The sequence below is a fragment of the Oncorhynchus nerka genome, linkage group LG3, assembly GCF_034236695.1.
Source record: "Oncorhynchus nerka isolate Pitt River linkage group LG3, Oner_Uvic_2.0, whole genome shotgun sequence".
NCBI lineage: Eukaryota > Metazoa > Chordata > Actinopteri > Salmoniformes > Salmonidae > Oncorhynchus > Oncorhynchus nerka.
The window spans coordinates 21,271,461-21,295,265 of NC_088398.1; the positions used below are offsets into that span (position 1 = coordinate 21,271,461).

Below are 23,805 nucleotides of genomic sequence, written 5' to 3' on the forward strand. Positions count from 1 at the left end.
CTGCGTGGCAGTCTCAGGGATGCTTCGAGCCTGCACACAAGCAGCTTAGAGGGAACTTTGGTCATGAACCCATTATTATATAGGGGGTTGTTCCCCCCTCTGTGAGTTGGAGAATTTTTACATTTTTCAAACACCTGAAACATTTTTTTCCTGCAATCTAGAGCTATAATAATTATGACTATGTTAAAAATATATTTTTCTGTATAGGTTATCTAAGCATACCTCTTTATCTGTTCAATTGTTATTTTAATGAACAATGAACATTGATTCATCAAGACCTTTTATACCTTAGGAGGTTAGTACAACTACCACACTGGTATATAGTATCATAGCCCTAAATATGCTTCTCTGCATCTCCACTAAAATCTGGGTAAAAAATTGAACGGAATTTGAGTCATTAGTAATTGCTTTCTTTTCTAAAGTCTAGCAGCTAAGATAGTTAGACTTGATTAATAGCCTGAAATGGCTTGGTAGGTACCCATGCAGACATAAAAACAAGACATGTCACCAGAGGTCTCTTCAAAGTCCCCAAATCCAGAACAGACTATGGGAGGCGCACAGTAATACAAAGAGCCATGACTACATGGAACTCTATTCCACATGAAGTAACTCATGTAAGGAGTAAAATAGATTTTAAAAACAGATAGAAATACGCCTTATGGAACAGAGGGGACTGTGAAGAAACACAAACACAGGCACAGACACACATACACATGATAAGACACGCACTCTACACATGGATGTTGAATTGTAAATATGTGATAGCATATGATAGCCTGAGAGAACACACTAAATGTATTCAGTAAAGTGTTAGGAAATATAATATCTGTTTGGTCTTCTTGCTGTCTAGACTTTATTTTGAATTGTGTTCCGGCTCCCTGACCATCCGCTCAAAAAAAATAGTCCCGCGGCTGAATCTAGTTGATGATCCTAGAACTAGAGTATATAGCTTCCTGTCTAGCATATCTTTACTCTGTGGTGCACCTTGGAAGGAACCTTTTTTTTTACACGAAAAAATAAAAACAAACAAGAAAAGGACAAATCTGAGGGGGCACATACCCTTATGACCCCTGTGGGCATGACATCCTGTAATGCCTTCCAGCAGTGTCGGGTCAATTTCCTTTTGGAAATGTTTCCCCACACTGTCAGCATTGGAGGAAAAAAATGTGGCAGATAGCTTATTTCCATAGGGAACTATTGGTTTTGTTCTTAACCCCTAATTTTAGGAGCCCATAGATGACTTGACATGTTTAATATTGTACACCACACACAGTCCACATAGACTATATTTCCGAGATGACCACTTTTTCCCCCTCTCTCAGCCAGCGAAACAAGTGTAGGCTATGTTGCTAAACGCGCTGAGCACAAGTCTACAGGAACTGCGCCGTCAGAGCACAGAGAGAGAGAGAGCAGTGACGGAGTGTGCTGCACACGAATGTGCTCAGTGCTGCTATCAGCCGATAGAAGCTTGACAGGCGACCAGAGGGGGACACAGATACTGATAGAGGGGGAGAGAGACTCTCTTCCGACGTCGGTGCTGGAACGGATGAGCGCGACATTCGTCCACTAACCGGTTACGGTATATTCCACGGCGGCAGACACTACAGATATCCAATGCTGGCGGAATTTAGCTGACCATAGTTGGACACGCAACATTCAGTAAGTTCGTTCATACGATACAGCCATGAATGACACTTTGTATTTTCATCATCTCTTTAGTTGCAGGGCCCTCATAGCATTGAATATCATATGGCCTTCTATAAATAGGCCTAAACCTTATGTATTTGTGTTACTAAAGAAACAAATGCTTTACACGCAAACTTTATCACCATATTCCGTTTAATCCCAATAGTGTCTTGTTTCCTATGATTTGAGGTGAACACAATTTGGTTGAGAAATCAATACTGCAGCACCCATCGGTTGGTTGAATTGAAAGGGAACGTGTCCAATTGGGGTGTGACCATCTGTAGCCTAGTTACAGTGTGGACTCACTCATGCAGATCAACATGTCATGTTTACCTTCCTCAAAAAGGCAGCAATGTCACGAATGGAAGTTATTCAGACCTTTGGATAACCGTTGGTTGTCTGATGACAAACTAACAGTCAGTATATAGACACATTTTACAGATATGTTTTCCTATTACCAATATATATTTTTTAACAACGCTAGGCCTAATTATATGCATTCCCTCAAGACTGAAATAAACTTAAAAGGTTAGTACCGTGTTTCCAAAGATGATGTGATTGAATTGATTGGTGTCCCATATAAGCCTATTGTATAACAGTGCATGTAGGGTAGAAAAGTGTGTTTCATTTCACAGACAAAAAGCTATATATAACAGGTAGCCCAAAACAAATCGAATCAAATTGTATTTGTCACAAGCGCCGAATACAACAGGCAGACCTTACAGTGAAATACTTACTTACAAGCCCTTAACCAACAATGCAGTTTTAAGAAAAATACCACCAAAAAATAAAATAAAGTAACAAATAATTAAAGAGCAGCAGTAAAATAAAATAACAATACCAAACCCTTAATTATACAGATAAAGATGAAACATAAAATGTTTGTTACACCTATTTAAACACCTTTAGCATCATAACTGAAGCAATGACATGAACCATACAAGAACAGGAAGTCTTGTGACATATCCACATGCTGTACATTCCTATACAGTAGCCTACATCACACTTGCTTGGCGAAAAAATGTCCTGACACAGTTTCATTAATGTGAATCAGCAATGCATCATCGCATGAATATCTGCCATCTCTAAATCTATATATAGTGGTACATGTCAACATCCTCCTCCACTGTGTAACAGTGGTTTCTAGATTTCCATCATCATGGCAATCCACATCAGAGAGAAGGGAAAAGGAAGGAAGAGCTGGCATTCAAATTCAGTGCTGGAGCAGGGCACAGTGAAATGTAAATCATCATGTAAGCAAATCCACTGCTACCACCAAAGCTTTGGTACACAATTATTTTTATTGTAGGGTATATGTTCTATTGTGCTTCTTTTTTTTTATGCCTTTCAGAGTTGGTTAGTCCATGACTATGACATTTTCTGAGTTGAAAATTGAAATTGTGCCTATTGTTTATTTTGTGTCTCTAGCTGTTGGTGCCATGATCCCTCGTAGTATGCGAACAGGTGGGATGGCCCTGCCAGGGGTGGAGTCAAGGGATGTACCCCTCATTGGCTACCGGCCTTTAGCGCCTGACGATGTTCCCCTCAGCAGCCAATCAGGGCAAGTGACTGACTGTACCGGACTGGACTCCTCTGAGGTTGGAAGTGATTTTATATTTGATTAACTTGATTAGGAACATGTACTGTAAGTAACTCATTCACAGCAATTAAAATGCAGTAGTAGTTTCATTGTGATGAGAGACATCAAGGTGCAGTTGCACTTTAATACCTGTAAAGTTATGGGGGGCACTGTTTCTTGTTCTCTCATATAAGCAAACTTTCTCCAGTGGTCTCATATTAAAAAAGGTTCACCAGATATGGTGAATCCAATAAATGGCTGATTTGATACAGAAGCACATCTGTGTCATATAATTTAAAGATGCACTGTGCAGAAATCACTCTGCCATTTCCTTGTTGTTAAAATTCTAATAGTTTGCCTATTTTCAGTTTATGTGACAAAACAAGCAAGTATAGTGTACAGCAGGGTTTCCCAAACTCGTCAGGTTGTCCTCTTAGTCTTGCCCTTTAAAATTGATCACATTCCTCAGACCAATGCTCATGTCTTGAGATTTCCAAGACTACTGTAACATTTTTGCTAAGATGTTGCAGATGACTTCGTCAACCATTTTGAAAAGAAGGTCGACGACATCCGATCCTCGTTTACTAAGTCAAACGACACCGCTGGTTCTGCTCACACTGCCCTACCTTGTGCTCTGACCTCTTTCTCCCCCCTCTCTCCAGATGAAATCTCGCGTCTTGTGACGGCCGGCCGCCCAACAACCTGCCCGCTTGACCCTATCCCCTCCTCTCTTCTCCAGACCATTTCCGGAGACCTTCTCCCTTACCTCACCTCGCTCATCAACTCATCCCTGACCGCTGGCTACGTCCCTTCCGTCTTCAAGAGAGCGAGAGTTGCACCCCTTCTGAAAAAACCTACACTCGATCCCTCCGATGTCAACAACTACAGACCAGTATCCCTTCTTTCTTTTCTCTCCAAAACTCTTGAACGTGCCGTCCTTGGCCAGCTCTCCCGCTATCTCTCTCAGAATGACCTTCTTGATCCAAATCAGTCAGGTTTCAAGACTAGTCATTCAACTGAGACTGCTCTTCTCTGTATCACGGAGGCGCTCCGCACTGCTAAAGCTAACTCTCTCCTCTGCTCTCATCCTTCTAGACCTATCGGCTGCCTTCGATACTGTGAACCATCAGATCCTCCTCTCCACCCTCTCCGAGTTGGGCATCTCCGGCGCGGCCCACGCTTGGATTGCGTCCTACCTGACAGGTCGCTCCTACCAGGTGGCGTGGCGAGAATCTGTCTCCACACCACGTGCTCTCACCACTGGTGTCCCCCAGGGCTCTGTTCTAGGCTCTCTCCTATTCTCGCTATACACCAAGTCACTTGGCTCTGTCATAACCTCACATGGTCTCTCCTATCATTGCTATGCAGACGACACACAATTAATCTTCTCCTTTCCCCCTTCTGATGATCAGGTGGCGAATCGCATCTCTGCATGTCTGGCAGACATATCAGTGTGGATGACGGATCACCACCTCAAGCTGAACCTCGGCAAGACGGAGCTGCTCTTCCTCCCGGGGAAGGACTGCCCGTTCCATGATCTCGCCATCACGGTTGACAACTCCATTGTGTCCTCCTCCCAGAGAGCTAAGAACCTTGGCGTGATCCTGGACAACACCCTGTCGTTCTCAACTAACATCAAGGCGGTGGCCCGTTCCTGTAGGTTCATGCTCTACAACATCCGCAGAGTACGACCCTGCCTCACACAGGAAGCGGCGCAGGTCCTAATCCAGGCACTCGTCATCTCCCGTCTGGATTACTGCAACTCGCTGTTGGCTGGGCTCCCTGCCTGTGCCATTAAACCCCTACAACTCATCCAGAACGCCGCAGCCCGTCTGGTGTTCAACCTTCCCAAGTTCTCTCACGTCACCCCACTCCTCCGCTCTCTCTACTGGCTTCCAGTTGAAGCTCGCATCCGCTACAAGACCATGGTGCTTGCCTACGGAGCTGTGAGGGGAACGGCACCTCAGTACCTCCAGGCTCTGATCAGGCCCTACACCCAAACAAGGGCACTGCGTTCATCCACCTCTGGCCTGCTCGCCTCCCTACCACTGAGGAAGTACAGTTCCCGCTCAGCCCAGTCAAAACTGTTCGCTGCTCTGGCCCCCCAATGGTGGAACAAACTCCCTCACAACGCCAGGACAGCGGAGTCAATCACCACCTTCCGGAGACACCTGAAACCCCACCTCTTTAAGGAATACCTAGGATAGGATAAAGTAATCCCTCTCACCCCCCCTTAAAAGATTTAGATGCACTACTGTTCCACTGGATGTCATAAGGTGAATGCACCAATTTGTAAGTCGCTCTGGATAAGAGCGTCTGCTAAATGACTTAAATGTAAATGTAAATGTTGCTTTCTTGAGCATGACTTTTTTGACCATATTACATGTATTTTGTAATATAATTCACTATGTATTTATTTCCAGCTGAATTCCCCTGAAACAGAAAGGGTTGTGTTAGTTGTTTTGAAAGTGTGCAAACCTGGACAGGTTGACAGCACGCAGGTTTTTCTCACAATGTATAACCTTTGTTAATGTTCCATTGGTGTAAGGGATTTCTTCCATTGACGGAGAGGCGGACCAAAGCGCAGCGTAGTTGTTTTGATTCATGTTTTAATAAATCACTTCACATGAACAAACTAACAAAAACAAGAAACGTGAAAACCCAAAACAGCCCTATCTGGTGCAAAACACAGAGACAGGAACAATCACCCACAAACACACAGTGAAACCCAGGCTACCTAAGTATGATTCTCAATCAGAGACAACTAATAACACCTGCCTCTGATTGAGAACCATACTAGGCCGAAACATAGAAATACCCAAATCATAGAAAAACAAATAGACTGCCCACCCAACTCACGCCCTGACCATACTAAATAATGACAAAAAGGAAATAAAGGTAAGAACGTGACAATTGGCCTGAGACAGAGGCTGTCAAGGTTTTATCAGACTAGTTGTGGCAGTCAATTTCTGGGTTATTCTATACTCACACAGCCTTGTTGTTCTGTCACTGATGTCTGGGTTGGACTCCTTTTCAACCCTAAAGTATACAGATAATTGTTTCCATTGTAAGTTCTCGCCTCTTTTTTAGGAAAGAATGTGTTTGTGAGATATTATACTACTTCATTTTTAACACTTAGGCCTATGTCATTTCATCACTTTGATTTTACAAATCATTATATTCACCCAATAATTGCAGACCGTATCAGGTCAATTTAAGATGAAAGCGTGATTGCCATTTAGTTGATTGTCTCTTAATTACATATCAATTAACTCCATCATTTCCCATTGACTAACTCTCATACACTTGGCTACTTGGCTTTAGTGCGTAGTGCACATGATGCTCGTCTCATTGGCTTTGACTTCACTTAGCATGCAGTCTCAAGAAACTCCCCGGGGCTATAAAAAGAAGACACCAGCTGCAGTGGTAACTTCCCTCTTGTTCTGTTTGTGTCACATGACATGACCACTGTACCAAGTGTCTCGTGTTAAATAATCTATGGGTGGCCACCAGCCGGTGGGTCTATGTGTTGTGTGTTGTACACCTGCCACACCCCCATCTCCACTCAGATATCATAGGCCGGGTTTCAGAGGACATTCCGTCAAGTGGAATTGAATCAAGGAAACTTAGATGCATGTGAATGGATTTAGACAATGGGGTCAGGCCTCACAATTACAATCCATCCCCCCTGCAGGCAATGAAACGTTTACACACAGGGAAGCATGTTCTTTAGGTCAGGTTTCATAGATATGAGCTACATTTGTTTTTCAGGTATAGCTTGGTGAAATCATTTCAGTAGTATTTCAGCTTATCTTAAAATGGGGCCTATGGTTTGTCACATAGTTCTGCGGTGACCCATATAGTCTCCTGAATATTCATTCTGAACAAAAAAAACCTAAGTGTCTTGCCGATATGACCCTGATAGTTAAAACAACCTTATGAACCAAAGATTTCAAAGAGATTTCAGATAAGACTTTGATATAAGGACATAGAGCAGCTCTAGCATACCACCAGGGCTCACGTTAAAGAGTAGAGAGGGTACCATGGGATGCACAGATGAAAGTGTGAGAAGAAGAGCGGGGAAAGATGGGAGGACGGGGTGGGAGTCTGAGAGGGAGAGCAAGGGAGCTGCAAAAAAACAAACAATAGGCATCTTTAAATAAAACTTCAGAGGATATATTTACGAGCCCCAATTGTATTGCTGTGTAAAGTAGTCAACAATATTTGTGTCAGCGGTGGGATTTACGTTTTCACATGACAATAGCCTCCCATTTGCTCAGGCACCCATTTGTTCATACTGTATAACAACCATACATACTTATTTAAAAAGACAAAGCCCAAAATGTCTGATGTTGACAAACGAGTGACGGAAGTAGAACTTGAGACTGTGTAAAGACAGGGGGTGAAGATGGTGAGATTGTGAGGCTCTTTCCCGCCCTGCACCAATGCCTATCGTACGTAGTGGTCAGAGGAGGCCCGGGTTGTGAGGGAAAGAGAAAGAGAAACAATAGCAGCTCGTCACGACAGCACGTCCTGCTTCCTGTGTTTGTCTCCGCTCATTATGCACTTCCTCTATGGAGAGAAAATATGGAAATATAGAGACAAGGAGCATGTTGAATCATGAGAGAGGTTCCGCATACAGAGAATAAACATTGAGTTAAAACTAGCAACGATGTGAAAAAGTGGCCGATCAAAATAAAACATTGGACAAAATCTGTAAACATATGAGCAGACAAAATGGAAGATTTGAATGATAAAATATCTGAGGGGAGTCAAGCAAATTTCCTTATCAAGATGTTTCTCATGGAATGAACCTCAGCCACTTACTTCCATAATTATTATCATCTGCTCCCTGGGCCAGCTTTTCCTTACAGCGGAGCAGCCAAGTCCTTGCATTGATTGTTGAGGAAAATGCACTCGAACAGATTCAAAGATTTTGCGCATTTGGTAGAACAGAAACACTGTAGGGGTTGTTACATGCCACAATATTAGACATCCTCATTGGTGCCTCTGTTCCATTGCCACTCACAGACTGAGATGTGGTGATTGTGGTTGGTTGAGGTTGATGTGGATTGGTCCCAAGTAAGTGGTTATACTGTAGCTAACTGTACCAGGAAGAGTTGTGGGTAAACTTAACCTTAGACCTACTGCTTGAGACAAAAACACAGTACCATGGAAAAGGAGGCCTACAGTAGACCTATGTTAAAAATGTAAACAAGTTGTATTTAGCCTCACTTTTACAACTGCAGTGCCTTAGAAACAGCGACTGTGCTGTTAGCCTAGTTCATAACACCCTGATTCGTTGAATGCACAGTGCTACTTTAGGCCTACAGTACAAAGGCTTCTCTGTTTTTCGTGACCTGTTGTAGGCTAGCATTAATGACAACACACAAATAATCATCTCCAAAAGTCCTGTGTTCTATGTTCTTTCTGTGTACATTGAGCTGAAATCCTCTTCAACTGGTTTGCAGTCCATGTATTCACACAAGCTTCCTTCTGTCTGTTGCATAGAGTCATATGTGTGCAGACAGTGTGTTTATAGGTGCCGGTAAACAGCGCTACAAAGGCTAGTAGTCTATGCTAGCTAGAGTTCAAATGACATTTTATTTGTCACATGTACTTTTTTACTCCATACATTTTCCTTGACACCCAAAAGTACTCGTTAGATTTTGAATGCTTAGCAGGACAGGAAAATAGTCCAATTCACGCACTTATCAACCGAACATCCCTCGTCATCCCTATTGCCTCTGATCTGGCGGAGTCACCAAACACACATACTTTGTTGGTAAATTATGTCTGAATGTTGGAGTGTGCCCATGGCTTTCCGTAAATGAAAGAAACAAGAAAATGCTGCCATCTGGTTTGCATAATGTAAGGAATTTTAAATGATGTATTCGTTTACTTTTGATACTTAAGTATATTTTAAACCAAATAGTTTTAGGCTTTTCCTCAAGTAAAATTTTACTGGGTGACTTTTACTTTTACATGAGTCATTTTCTATTAAGGTGTCTTTACTTTTACTCAAGTATGACAGTTGAGTACTTTTCCCACCACTGTCAAATACAACAGGTGTAGACCTTACTGTGAAATGCTTACTTACAAGCCCTTCACCAACAATGCAGTTCAAGAAATAGAGTTAAGAAAATATTTACTAAATAAACGAAAGTACAATTTTTTATAAAAACTAACACAGTAAAATAACAATAACGAGGTTATATACAGGGAGTGCCGGTACCGAGTCAATGTGCGGGGGTACGGGTTAGTCGAGGTCATTTGTACATGTAGGTAGGGGTAAAGTGACTATGCATAGATAATAAACAGTGAGTAGCAGCAGTGTAAAAACAAAGGTGGGGGGTGTCAATGTAAATAGTCTGGGTGGCCATTTGATTAATTGTTCGGCAGTCTTATGGCTTGGGGGTAGAAGCTGTTAAGGAGCCTTTTGGACCTAGACTTGGCGATCTGGTACCGCTTACCGTGTGGTAGCAGAGAGAAGAGTCTATGAATAGGGTGACTGGAGTCTTTGATAATTTCTTTGGGCCTTCCTCTGACACCGCCTAGTATATCGGTCCTGGATGGCAGGAAGCTTGGCCCCGGTGATGTACTCGGCCGTACGCACTACCCTCTGTAGCGCCTTATGGTTGGATGCCGTGCAGTTGCCATACCAGGCAGTAATGCAATCGATCAGGATGCTCTTGATGGTGCAGCTGTAGAACTTTTTGAGGATCTGGTGACCAATGCCAAAACCTTTCAGTCTCGCGAGGGGGAAAAGGTGTTGTTGTGCCTTCTTCATGACTGTCTTGGTGTGTTTGGACCATGATAGTTTGTTGGTGTGGACACCAAGGAACTTGAAACTCTCGACCCGCTCCACTACAGCCCCATCGATGTTAATGGGGGCCTGTTCAGCCCTCCTTTTCCTGTAGTCCACGATCAGCTCCTTAATCTTGCTCACATTGAGGGAGATGTGGTTGTTCTGGCGCCACACTGCCAGGTCTCTGACCTCCTCCCTGGTTAACATGCTAACATTTGTTTATGCTAACAGCCAGACCTAGCTTCTACTAGTGCTAACAGGCAGTAACCTGAACCAGTCTATCATTGTGAGGCTGTGAAAGTCTCCACCTGTGTGTCAACATGTGCTCACCCCCTAGTGTCGTTAGCCCGTTGTGTAAACAGGGCGTGTTTTCTGCTTTATTCATTGACTTGGAACATTTATGAACTGTCATTAGCATATGTCTCATATTAACAGGTCAGAGCAGCTTACCGATCACAGCACCTGTACACAGCCCATCTGTAAATAGCCCACCCAACTACCTCATCCCCATATTGTTTTTTTTGTTGCTCTTTTGCACCCCAGTATCTCTACTTGCACATCATCATCTGCACATGTATTACTCCAGTGTTAATGCTAAATTGTAATTATTTCGCCACTATAGCCAATTTATTGCCTTATTACCTCTCTAATGTTACTACATTTGCAGACACTGTATATAGATTTTTCTATTGTGTTATTGACTGTACGTCTGTTTATCCCATGTGTAACTCCATGTTGTTGTTTTTTCGCACTGCTTTGCTTTATCTTGGCCAGGTCGCAGTTGTAAATGAGAACTTGTTCTCAACTGGCCTATCTGATTAAATAAAGGTTAAATAAATAAAAATGTAAAAAAAAGTGTCAGAGGATGTAATGATCCTCAGAGCAGGTTTGTTGAAATGTTGATGATGAAGGATGAGTTTAGTCAATCAGGTCTGCCTCTAAATGTACTCGATTCATTGTAGGAAGAGAGGTAGTCAAACAGGTTTAGTTACAGATGTAGGTCATTCACACAGGGAAAGAGAGTGGGAGAGAAGGAAGGAGGGATTGAAAGAGAGAAGGTATTGTAAAGAGAGAGGGATTGAAAGAGAGAAGGTATTGTTCAGCCAATCGCTGCAGGCCATCTCATTGTGTGTAGGCTATGTGAGTCCCCTGTGTGTTCAAGAGTTGAGTCTAATATTATATCATCCCTCTCCTGTGTGTGTGTGTGTATGTATTGTCTGTCTGTCTGTCTGTCTGTCTGTCTGTCTGTCTGTCTGTCTGTCTGTCTGTCTGTCTGTCTGTCTGTCTGTCTGTCTGTCTGTCTGTCTGTCTGTCTGTCTGTCTGTGCCTGAGTGAGTGAGTGAGTGAGTGAGGGAGGGAGTGAGTGTATACGTTTGTATACGTCTATCTCTGTGTGTGTTATGGGTGTGTCCATGTGACGCAGGCACACAGAGAGGTTGGCCCTACCTAATGACGGCTCCAGGTGTGTTTGTGTGTTAAGTCCGAGAGCCAGACTAACTGAAAGACAAAGACAAACAATCCCTCTGTCATTGAAAAACGACGATCAAGGAGGAAATACGAAACTAAAAAGGCAGATGAAAGAAAGTGGACAAGATGGTGTTTGTAGCTTTCTTCTGAAGTTCTCAAAGAAGCTAAAGGCTTGTAGCCTGTCTGGACTTGTCGAGACAAAGGTAACTTGTGTTTTTTTGGGTCAATGTCAATGAGATACAGATAGGGGGGAAAGAGAAAGCGCAACAGACAGATATGAGATCTACAACAGAAACATGCTGCAGTAGGTGGAGCAACATGTTCTGAACCTTTGTCATGATAATAGAGGGACTATGGATTTGTATTTTATTTTTATTGAACCTTTATTTAACTAGGCAAGCCAGTTATGAACAAATTCTTATTTATAATGACGGCCTACTCTGGCCAAACCCTAACCCAGACGACGCTGGGCCAATTTTCCACCGCCCTATGGGACTCCCAATCACGTCCGGTTGTGATACAGCCTAGAATCGAACCAGGTTCTGCAGTTACACCTCTAGCACTGAGATGCAGTGCCTTAGACCACTGCACCACTCGGGAGACCAAAAATAAGATACTTGCACTTTGAATGAAAATGATGCATAACTGAGCATGGGCCTTTGGTACTCCAGTTAATTTGAATGAGGAAGTGGATACTGAAGGCGATTATAGAAGGCACCTCCACATGTAGAGAAAAAAAAGGAAATTGACGGAGACGTTATAGGATACAGCAGTTGTTGCGTAACTGTGAGGTCTGGTCAGTGGTCTATATGACCTGCTTTGAGCTTAATGCATTTGCACGTATATGTTGACCTGGATATTGCTCATCGTCCTATTGTGGTTGGATCTCAACTGAAGGGGGAAGTTAATGCAAAAGGAGGCAGTGCAATGCCCTAAAAAGCTTTTAAACGCGTTGACGTTGTTATGGTTTACATGTTGAAGGATTCACACATGACCAGTCGGACTTTTGTTTGTGAAACTGGATTGTTGATGTCAGATTAGTGATGCGTGCATTTTTCAGCATGGAAAATCCCATTTTCATGGGCGCAAATGGCAGGGGAAGTGTAAACTGGTTTATCCATTAATATATTACCCCTCAGGTACGTTAGGATGTTTCGCTGTTTTACTCGTAGTAGGCCTATTTCATGGAATGGTTCGGTGAATCTGTGAGCAGGTCATTTCAGCACAGTATCACAGCTGTTTTGCAAGTATTCAGAAGTGTATTTGATGTAATGTTATAATTTCTGTTGAAATTATGCATCGTTTGTGTTCCAGAACATATGAAAGATGTTGTGATCCATCGGTTTAGTTGCGTTTACAACTTTACTGTGTATTGTTTTGTTTTAAGACCTACTCTACTTCACTTACGACCTTATCAGATTCTGGTAATATTTCACCCAATAACATAATATGCTTCAGGGGCACATCGGGGCTTTATGCTAAAACCTAAGGTTCTGGTTCTGGTCATGTGACAGTACTTCTATTTATTGTATGTTATTGTATTCCACAGGGGGAGACTTCCCCCATGAAGACAACTTGGTACTGTCCTCTGGACTTGGTAGGTCAATGCAACTTGAGATATGCATGAATAACTAGATTTTGGTGACAGTGGGAGGTTTGTGCGAGAGTATGAGTTATGCACGTATTTTACTGAATCATACTCTTTCTCTCTTCCTCAGTCTACTGTGTTGGAGGAGGAAGAGGACGGAGTGATATACAATGTAGTGGTGAAGCAACAGCGTAGCGCCCCCACCAGTGCAACAGTGAGAATACATACCATAATGCACTGCACAGAAATTACAGTATAATTGCACCTTACATCCTTACACGTTAGCTTTGTCTGATTTGTGAAATTGTTATAAATCTCTCTATTTCTTGCTCTATGTCCCCCCCCCTCCCTCCCTCCCTCCAGTCCAGCTCTCGTTCGCAGTGTGTGAAGGCGGGAACAGAGGAGAAGCTGGTTCAGCACCTCCTCCACTCCTTCGCCATGGGAGACTCCTCCTTCATCACCATCTTCCTCGCCACCTATCGCTCCTTTACCTCAACCAAGAGAGTGCTGGATATCCTCATCGACAGGTGGGGAAGACAGAAGCAATGCATTGCACACCGGTTGTATGTAGTGTTACAAAATGTTTTGAAGTGCTGTAGAAAGACCAAGGGAACGAAAGGAGACATTGTGATGCCTCTGCGTTGCCCTGAAGAAACCATCTTTTGTCTATCTATTTTTTTAATTTTTATTCCCTCTTTCTCCAGATTGCAACATCCACCAGGAGAAAGTACAAAGAGTCAGATTAGGCAACCCTTCAACAGGTGAGTCTAATACTATATCACCCGTGTGTGTGTGTGTGTGTGTGTGTGTGTGCACAATTCATGCATTTGTATAGATTTTCTCCCGTTCCTCTCTCCCTCTCCCAGAGCGGTGTGTATGGTGTTCAGTATGTGGTTGTCGGAGTATCCTGAGGACTTCCGCTTTCTGGGAGAGCCTGGTCTTCTGCTCCGCCTGGCCCCCCTGCTGCCCTCCGACCCCTCTGGGACAGAGATCAGGGGTCGCCTCCTCAGACTTGCACAGGAGCTCAGTGAACAGGCCCTACTGCCTGACTCTAGTTCAGGTCACTATACACTCTGGGTTTATGACAGTCATGGCACTGCCAACCTGAGGTTATATGAGGATTTTGTGGGTGGCATAACCATAGATATATATGGGCAGAACTCTCCTCCAAATTGTTTCCAGTAGTTTTCTGTAATGATCTTCAGTGTTCTATTCCCACTGTCTCTGCTGTCTACCATCCAAATCTGGTGGAACCTGCTTCTGTAACAACCACCCTGATGTGTCTTTCCACTGCCAACCCGACTGAATAAGCCTTTCATTTGTATCAGTTAATATAGACCTACATTCATTGGGATTAGTATTGAATCATCTCTGCCGTTTAGATAGGACCACCCCCAGCCCTGCCGACCCCACTAAGTTTGATCCCACCAATATCCTGGGCTTCCCCGCTGGGCTGATTGCTGAGCAGCTCACCAAGATAGAAACGGTGGGTTTAACCTCTGACCCCTACAGTATCATTACTCCTCCTAACCTTGTATAGATCATGGGAACATGCACTTTACTACAGTCTTAATTGTGTTCCTCTTTTTCTATTGTTACGTCTCTCTGACCCTTTCCTACTCATACTGGACATGTTTGCCACTTGCAGTCTCTCTGGCTATGCCTTGCTCCTTGCTCTCTCTCTCTCTCTCTCTCTCTCTCTCTCTCTCTCTCTCTCTCTCTCTCTCTCTCTCTCTCTCTGTCTCTCTCTCTCTCTCTCTCTCTCTCTCTCTCTGTCTGACTGTCTCTCTCTGTGTCTCTCTTTGTTTCTCTCTCTCTCTCTCTCTCTCTCTCTCTCCCTGTCTGACTGTCTCTCTCGGTGTCTCTCTCTGTGTCTCTCTTTCTTTGTCTCTCCCTCTCTCTCTCTGTCTGACTCTCTCTCTGTGTCTCTCTTTCTTTGTCTCTCTCTCTCTCTCTCTCTCTCTCTCTCTCTCTGTCTGACTGTCTCTCTCTGTCTGTCTCTTGGTGTCTCTCTCTCAGTGCCTCTCTTTCTCTTTCTCGCTCTCTCAATCTTTACTCACTCTCTACCTCTTTTCCCTCAATCATGGTCACTCACTCACTCACTCACTCACTCACTCACTCACTCACTCACTCCTTACCTCTTCCCCCACTCTCTCCTAACAGGAGCTGTTTGTGCGTCTGGTCCCTTACCACTGCCTGGGCTCCCTGTGGTCTCAGAGGGACAAGAAAGGCCGCGAGGGTGTATGTTGGTCCGTCCGGGCCACTGTACGCCAGTTCAACCGGCTGGCCAATGCCGTGATGGCTTCGTGCCTGTGGCCCACGCAGCTCCGCAGCCAGCAGAGAGCCTGCCTTCTGGAGAAATGGATCAGCGTGGCAGAGGTCAGCTGGTCATCATTACAATAGAATAGCTTTATTGTCCACACACACCCGTTGAGTTTGGAAACAGCATTCCTCTGGAGGAATTTCAAGGTTAAATACCTCACTCAAGGACACAACAGCAGTAGGTTTGGGATTTTGAGTTGAAATAAGAGAGTGGGGAGCAGAATACTAAGCTGTCTTTCTCAAAACATTAACAAGACAACACTGTACTTGACTTTCCCCATAACACTTTCCTCTCTCTATAAAGGTGCTCACAGTAGATGTAGTACTGCCATCCTGTAACTTAGGAGAACAGTAGCAACTTGCAGCAGGGCTGTTTCTGCTGACTCCACACACACAATCACATACACTTTCCTGCTTACTTGCTTACACGCCCCCCCCCCCACACACACACACCGTCCGCAGGTTGTTATGGACACATGAGCAAGCTGAGTCACTGCCAGACCTCTTTCTCCTTCACGACTAAAAGCCTAGCTAGCTCCTGTGTGTGTGAAGGAACTTGTTTGGAAACACACACAGTCTCACACACACTCTTAGCCTAGATATCATTTGTTGCCAAGACACTCACGTCACCTCATCAACAGGTTTTTATGGGAGAAGTCACTTTAGAAATGTACATAGTTGACCATGTCAGACAGCGAGTGCCAAACAACCCCATTGATCCGGCGGCAGGTATTCTCAGACAATGCTGTCCTGTGTGTGTTTCAACAGGAATGCAGAGCCAGGAAAAACTTTTCGTCTCTCTACGCCATCGTGTCTGCCCTGCAGAGTAACCCAGTACACAGACTAAGGAGGACGTGGCTAGAAACTGACAGGTTGGTGGAGGAAGCATTTTGATTGGTATAACAGAAAAACATACTTTAACAAATATATATATATCCTTGTAATGTTTGTTGGATAGAGAGCGATACACTCTTAGGAAAAAGTGTTCCAAAACGGTTCTGCGGCTGTCCCCATAGGAGAACCCTTTTTGGTTCCTGGTAGAACCCATTCTACATGGAACCCAAAAGGGTTCTACCTGGAACTGAAAGGGGTCCTTCTATGCCGGAAAGCTGAAGAACCCTTTTTGGTTCTAGGTAAAGGAGAGTGTGTTGAAATGGGCGGCCTGATTTGAACTCATGCTACAGCAGAACATATGCACTGGAGGCAGCGGCCGAGACCACTTGACCACCCTAGGCCACACCAAAACGTACTCCTATTGCAGATGTTTTCATGGTATTGTCATTTCCATAACATTGTCATTCTCGTAACACTATCATTGTCATGACTGTCTTCTTTTTCTTTTCTTTTTTTACAACACAGCCATTTCAATAACTCAGGAATTTAATCACATTGTCATTGATATAACACCATCCTTTCCCACAGTCAACCATATTTAACGTTCCAAAACACTACAGCAGTTGATCATCTTGTTATCATTTACCCAATCGTAGCTAAATTAATCATGGCTAGCGGATTCGTTTGGATGTGGATTATAGTAAGACCCAGTAGACAGCAGAGAAATGTCAGTCCCCTAATACCTTCTTTGGGTGCATGGCTCATTGTTGTTGTCATGTGACTCTGTCTGACAGGGAAGCAGTGAGGAGGTACGAGGAGCTGTCCAACATTTTCTCTGAGAAGGACAACTACTCCCAGAGCAGGGAGCTGCTGAAAGAGGTGAGTCACAGTGATTGAGAGTTACTGCACACACGTATTCACACACACACATACACAACACGCACGTACTGTATGTACGTACGCATGTACACACAGAGACACAGACACACACACACACACACACACACACAGTGCACTGACAGACATCCCATTACACAAGCAATATGAGCTAAGGACAGGTCTCATGTGAAGTGTCGTCACAGATCACACCAAACGTGTTTTACTCATCTCAAATCCATATACGTTCAAGAGCGGTTGCACTACACAGATCCAGTGTAAGCATTACTCCGGGGCTAAAAATGACTTTGAGTCATGAATCATGAATCATGCCTTATAACCCAGAGGAAGGCTTCATCTGGGGGAGTACAGCCTCTCAATGTCAACGTTCTGTCAATCTAAATTCACCCATTTCTCAACATGTATTGCGTTTTGGATGCATTGTGAGTTTCTGACTCGGGGTCTGGAAATCGGTAGGATTAGCAGCATTTTCATTCACTGTTTATACAGTGTGCATGCATCAGTACCTTTTACATTAGCAGCAATTTCACCAAGGCATCCACACAGGAATTCATCTAAACATATGACGGAGCTTTCATTTGAAAGCTTCACTCCAGGCTTTGATGTTGGAAAAATATCACACTGCCTTCTGCTGTGCTTTGATCATTTACCAAGCAAGCTGCTTCCTTACCCTCTGTAGGTCTGGAATTGAGGGCCTACTACCCAGTTACTACACAGGGTTTTAGAGCACATAGCCACGGTTCTAAATTCTACATTGTGTTCCAAATTGTCATGCTTAGATGTTTGTCTGTTTTTTTTCAGGAGGGTACTTCGAAGTTCGCCAACCTGGACGGCAAGATGAACAACAGGAGACAGATAGGAGTAAGTGCTCTTATAAGCGAGTTTGAAGTCACTGACAAATCTCATTATCATTTTGCCTTGAAGGAAGAAGCATGGAATATACTGTACAAAGGGCATCAGATAACCCTTTGCTGATGTAACGTAATGCAATGCTTGTATTTCTTCAATAGAGGAATTGTTGATGGTTAAGGAAGGACAACTTGATGTACAGCACATTCACCGGTCTTAACCCAAGGTTCTCCATCTTAACCCAAGGTTCTCCGTTGAGCATGCATTGAGTAGGCTTCATCTGTGTCTGGGAAGCCTGAAGCCCCATGCCTCTGTTTTTCATCATTCTCCACCCCTCCCCTCTCTCACACAGTCCAGTGCCCAGGGCACAGTACCCTACCTGGGGATCTTCCTCACAGACCTCACCATGCTGGACACGGCCGTCAAAGACAGACTAGAGGTGAGTCCCTTCATAATACAGTCATTTATCCCCCATCATGTGTCCAGCAACGGGAAGTTGGTCATACGCTCCAGTGGTGAAGTTGTAGTTGGTTTTACCAAAAAGTTGCATTGACAGTGACATAATATCCTGTTCCTCCATTTCAGAACGGCTACGTCAACTTTGACAAGAGGAGACGAGTAAGTGATGCGGTCAGGGCCTTTGCACTGCCGCTGTTTAGATTCCTCAGAACCCGCTGTCCTTCGTGTTGAGTTATTCCAGGATCCAGACCAATTCATTAGCCTCTGGCTCAACACAGCAGATGGTCTTCATAAATTGCTTTTCTGTTGTGCCTCTCATTAAACGCGTGGCAGTGTATTGAATTCTGAAGCAGTGCGTTCATGTACGTATTCATGTTTAACTGCTAGCGTTTCGACTGATAATGTGCCATTGGTACTGGAGAGTCACTTGATGTTCATAATGATTTGTTTTTCTCTTTGCAGGAGTTTGAGGTTTTAGCTCAGATCCGACTACTGCAGTCCTCCTGTAAAAACTGTGTTTTCCTCACCGACGAGGCATTCCTACAGTGGTACCAAAGCGTACCCTCGTTAAATGAAGAAGAAAGGTAAGCCGTGATTCTCTTTTGGTTCTTATTCATTTTTACAATCAAACCATTCACGTTTGTACATACGTGTTATTTCAAACGGAACACTACAACTATGATGAATCGCTAATCACATTACATGATGTCTGCAGTTACAGACTGTCCAATGAAATTGAGGTGCCGTGCGAACCGAGCTCTGGTCGTACCCTGAACCCTACAGTGATCATCACACGGTGCCCAAAGTAATGTGGCCTATTATTACACTCTACACACAACATGGAAGTAGTATTCACTGCAGATACCTTTCACTATGTATAGTGAAATACATTGGTTATATGGGCTCAGTACTATTGTATAAGAATGGCCAGTCAGCATTTTCTGTGAACTATACTACACTACATGAACGAAAAGTATGTAGACACCTGCACGTCAAACATCTCATTCCAGAATCACGGACATTAATATGGAGTTGGTCCCGCCTTTGCTGCTATAATAGCATCCACTCTTCTGGGAAGGCTTTCCACTAGATGTTGGAACATTGCTGCGGGGACATGCTTCCATTCAGCCACAAGTGCATTAGTACGGTCGGGCACTGATGTTGGGCGATTAGGCCTGGCTCGCAGTTGGCGTTCTAATTCATCCCAAAGGTGTTCAATGGGGTTGAGGTCAGGGCTCTGTGCAGGCCAGTCAAGTTCTTCCACACCGATCTCGACAAACCATTTCTGTATGGACCTCGCTTTTTTCAGCACTAGGCAGTCCCGTTCTGTGACCTTGTGTGGCCTACCTCTTCGTGGCTGAGCCGTTGTTGCTCCTAGATGTTTCCACTTCACAATAACAGTACTTACAGCTGTAGCAGGACAGAAATTTGGCGGACTGACTTGTTGTAAAGGTGACATCCTATGTCGGTGCCACATTGAAAGTCACTAAGCTCTTCAGTAAGGTCATTCTACTGCCAATGTTTGTCTATGGAGATTGCATGGCAGTGTGCTCGATTTCATACACCTGTCAGCAACAGGTGTGGCTGAAATAGCCGAATCCACTAATTTGAAGGGGTGTCCACATATTTGACTGTCAAATTTGTAGTAACGTGGCCATAAGTAATCAGTTGTGGAAAATTGACTTGGGAGGGTCTGGGGGTAAGTCCTCTGTACCTTTTTCTATTAAAAACATCCTCACACAGTGCAAGAGCTGGTAAATTAACATACAACATTGGAAAGAGCTGAAAGCCAAACTTGGACATTTACTATGTATTTCTCAGGGGTTGAGTAAGATGTTTTGTAGGTTGTCATACAGATTACGGTGCATGATGAACATACATGATATGATTCTCTCACCTCCTTACAGCCTGAATTCCTCCAGGACCAGCCTTGTTGCTGACAGTGACGGTCTTTTTTACTTCCCCTCCCCCGTCTGTCACTTTCTTTCCAAATTCACTAAGGTAAGAATAAGACCTAACATTTACAGTTATTTTACATACTTTCCCAAAAATATATTTGCATTGCCAGCTAGGATTGCAGAGCATGTAATTACTATTCAGGTACAAATGCTGGTAGGTGTTGCTGTTTACTAGTAATCAAATATGATTGTTTTAAAACAAATGCATGTCGTAAAAACATACAGAAGAGCACTTTTCAAAGAGGAAAATCTTTGATCTTTTATAATTCTCTTCTGTGTCTTTTTATTTGCTTTGGCCTTCACGGAACAGCCACTTTTTATCTTGACATATCAGTAAGTATGTTTTTATTTTTTTATTTTCATCACTATTATTATTTCAGCATATGAAATCCCCCTCAGTTTCCTGTCTGGATGTTGACTCCTCCCATCCCACCAATGACCCCATCCCGTCTGCATTGACACCATCCACTCCCGTCAAATCACATCGTCGATCAGTCTCCTGTGGCAACAATCCCACCAGTAACAACAAAGGGTCTGGGCCTGATATGCGGATCGTCAGGATACGGATGGATTTACAAGATGGGAATATGTACAGAAGCATACTGGTACTGAGCCGAGATAATGACACATTTTGAGATATTTGCCTTTTTTGGAATCAAATTATACACTGGACAGCACTCTGCACTCATGACTATTTATTTTAATCCACAAATATCTGTTAATGATAGTAATCCAAAATATTTCCTCAGGTTGTACACAGGATATTATAACTAGGAGTCAAGCTGTCTGGTATCATTGTCGTTCTTCCTCTCTGTTTCCTCAGGTGACAAACAATGACAAGACGCCCACTGTGATCAGTTCTGCCTTAGATAAACACAGTCAGGACCCCAAACAGGCATCCAGATATGAGCTCATCCAATTATTGCCCGAGGGAAAGGGTAAAGACATTTCTCAACCCGACCATGCGAAGTCACTTTAACAGTTCTCTGTTCATATTGATTGTAGTGATGACTTTTCTTGTTCTGCCCTGTAGAGTTGGTCATCCCTGCCACAGGAAACGTCTTCTATGCCATGACTTCCTCTAGTGTGGACTTCCTGCTGCGCAGACAAGGAGGCAACACCCCTTTTCGCTCTCAACCAATCAGCACAGAAACCAGTGCCACCTTTCCTCGAATCAAAGCCAAGGGGCGGAGACTATTTTTTTGACAACAAGTCTTTCCCAAATAGGCTACATCTGAGACATAATGTAGCTAGTTCTTCTCAAGGACAGGTCACGATAAGAATGCAGGCAGATATCTCAGTGAGATATGGCCTTGTCTTTCCTAATCTTTTTCCGAAGTGGAAACACATTCTGACCGAGCTTGTTCAAGCAAAATGTATCCTGAAACCTGTCTGAACTTGTTTGATGAACGTGTTCTTACCTGGGACATTTCAATAAATATGCTGCCCGTTTGTGTATACCAGGGAGGCCATTAGTGTAGAAGGGTGCATGTCTCTGGTTGGCAATGCATACTACTGCAAATATACACCGAGAACAAGACCAATGCAAATCTTTAACTGATGGTGAATGGTGCTGTTTCTTAAGTCTCTCTGACCATTGGCATCTAATTTCCTATTTAACCAAATGGAATGGCCTTGTAACCAAGAGCAACTGAGGAATCCAAATCATCTTGCGTATTTGAGGGATGTGCCTCAGGTTCCATCATAGAGATGAGTTGATAGTAGAGAACTTCATTAAATCAAAGTATTTGGGGGGATATGACCTCCTTGAATTGACCGTGACAACAAAGTTGAACATTTCTCCATAGAGAGTGGATACAAGCGGCATGACGACATATTACGTATGCAAGGCGTTTCCAGAATATGAATGGTGGGGGGAGAGCACTGGGCTGACATTATGACATAATGCATCTGAATAAGTGACAGACAGAGTCACTGAAACCTCTCATTATAGCAAAGCACGGGGGGGGCTCATCAAAATGTTTTAACTATGTACTTTGTATGTATACATAGGTTTTTTTTATTTTATGTGTTGACGATGTCATGATTGTGTTTACATTCACAAGGAGCAATCAACAAGTGTCAGAATGACATGCTATTCATTTTGAAGTAACAGGAAATATATGAAATTGCCCCAAATTGCAACCATTTCAAATGAGCACAACACATTACAAAGATAAACACGATCATTTCACTTGGGTTTTGTGCGTACATATTGAATGATAGCTCCGGTAGTATCTCATGTAAAATACAACACATTTACATATACAGCCTTGCCACTCCCACACAGAAGTCATATTTTGAGTCTTAACCATTAGGCATAACAACATCAACCCACAAACTCTTAACCTAAACAATTCACGTGAAGACACTAATGAAAGTCCAGACTATGTTGTGCGTATTGAAAAGATGTCTACCATCGCACCTGAATGCTAAACCGTTCAATACAGCATAAGCTAATCTTTATCAATGGTCTCTGAATGGGTTTAGTTGGTAGTTGAAATGGAAGTCTGTCTGAAGTGGACTTCAACCAGTGCACCCAAAGTCAGTCCTCAAAGACCCATGCCAGGTTAGTGAGTTATTCTCACCAATCACTGAATGATGTTTAATTGATATCTTCTCTGACGTTTGATAGAGATCTGACAGCTATTAAGGTTTCATTATGCAATGTCTTTAGTCCAGGAACTGAATGTAGAGGGTTTTGCAGAAGGCTCTGCTTCTATCCAATGAGGATGAGACCAGTAGGAAGGAAAACCTGTATGCATAAGGGCGCATGGGGAACAGATTGTGGAAGGCCCTAACTGATGAACTCTTGTGAACTCTGGCCACACTACCCAGTGCTGTTGAAGTCTCTACTAAGGCTGAAGCATAGACACGGTAGTTCCAGGGAGAGGAGAGAGGATTCTGGGTAACGTAATTTGATGAAGTGTTAGCGCCAGGCTAAGCTACTGATTGTTTAGTGCCTTTCTCTCATTGGTGCTTGAGCCACTTAGTGTCCCAAATGGCACCCTATTCCCTAATAGAGTGTTACCTTTCACCAGAGCCCTGGTCAAAAGTAGTGCGCTTAATAGGGTGCCATTTGACATGAAGCCTCTGTGATGTATGCATTGGAATGTACAGTACATATGATGTACATTCACAGTGCTGTATATGCTGGCATGTTTATGCACTACATACGCCCTATTTGTTTTTGTGTGATACATTTCCTTTTTCTATGGATGCATTTTGATGCGACGGTAATATGAGGAATTTCTATGCAACTCCCCGGATGTGTGCCGTAATTCTGCCGTGTCTGTTCTTACCAAATAAATGTACACAGATGTACATCTAAAAGATTCAGACTGTGTTTTAGTGTCTA

General features: G+C 43.4%; 1 protein-coding gene across 5 annotated transcripts; it reads left to right on the forward strand.

Moving 5' to 3' along the window:
* The first annotated feature begins 1,383 nt into the window (after positions 1–1,383).
* LOC115104285 (ral guanine nucleotide dissociation stimulator-like 2) lies at positions 1,384–23,786 on the forward strand. Of its 5 annotated transcripts, XM_029625653.2 has the most exons (21): positions 1,388–1,659; positions 2,824–2,939; positions 3,115–3,284; positions 13,090–13,137; positions 13,259–13,342; positions 13,492–13,655; positions 13,833–13,889; positions 13,995–14,188; positions 14,511–14,614; positions 15,292–15,507; positions 16,219–16,322; positions 17,079–17,163; positions 17,983–18,042; positions 18,383–18,469; positions 18,616–18,648; positions 18,952–19,073; positions 19,205–19,294; positions 20,397–20,490; positions 20,828–21,052; positions 21,271–21,385; positions 21,481–23,786. In XM_029625653.2, exons 2-21 carry the CDS (start codon positions 2,846–2,848, stop codon positions 21,651–21,653), a joined length of 2,319 nt encoding a protein of 772 aa, XP_029481513.2. In that variant the 5' UTR covers positions 1,388–1,659; positions 2,824–2,845; the 3' UTR covers positions 21,654–23,786. The 5 variants fall into 5 exon arrangements, with proteins under 5 accessions (XP_029481548.2, XP_029481513.2, XP_029481523.2 ...); XM_029625663.2 differs by lacking the exon at positions 13,090–13,137; XM_029625672.2 differs by lacking the exon at positions 2,824–2,939 and having other exon boundaries at positions 1,389–1,659.
* Positions 23,787–23,805: the final 19 nt, after the last annotated feature.

Excerpts from the sequence above, each read along its gene's own strand:
- LOC115104285 (XM_029625653.2), top strand. The coding sequence starts at position 2,846 with ATGGCAATCCACATCAGAGAGAAGGGAAAAGGAAGGAAGAGCTGGCAT. Across the intron at positions 13,343-13,491 it reads GCGCCCCCACCAGTGCAACA|TCCAGCTCTCGTTCGCAGTG; the intron begins GTGAGAATACAT and ends CCCTCCCTCCAG. Across the intron at positions 14,615-15,291 it reads AGCTCACCAAGATAGAAACG|GAGCTGTTTGTGCGTCTGGT; the intron begins GTGGGTTTAACC and ends CTCTCCTAACAG.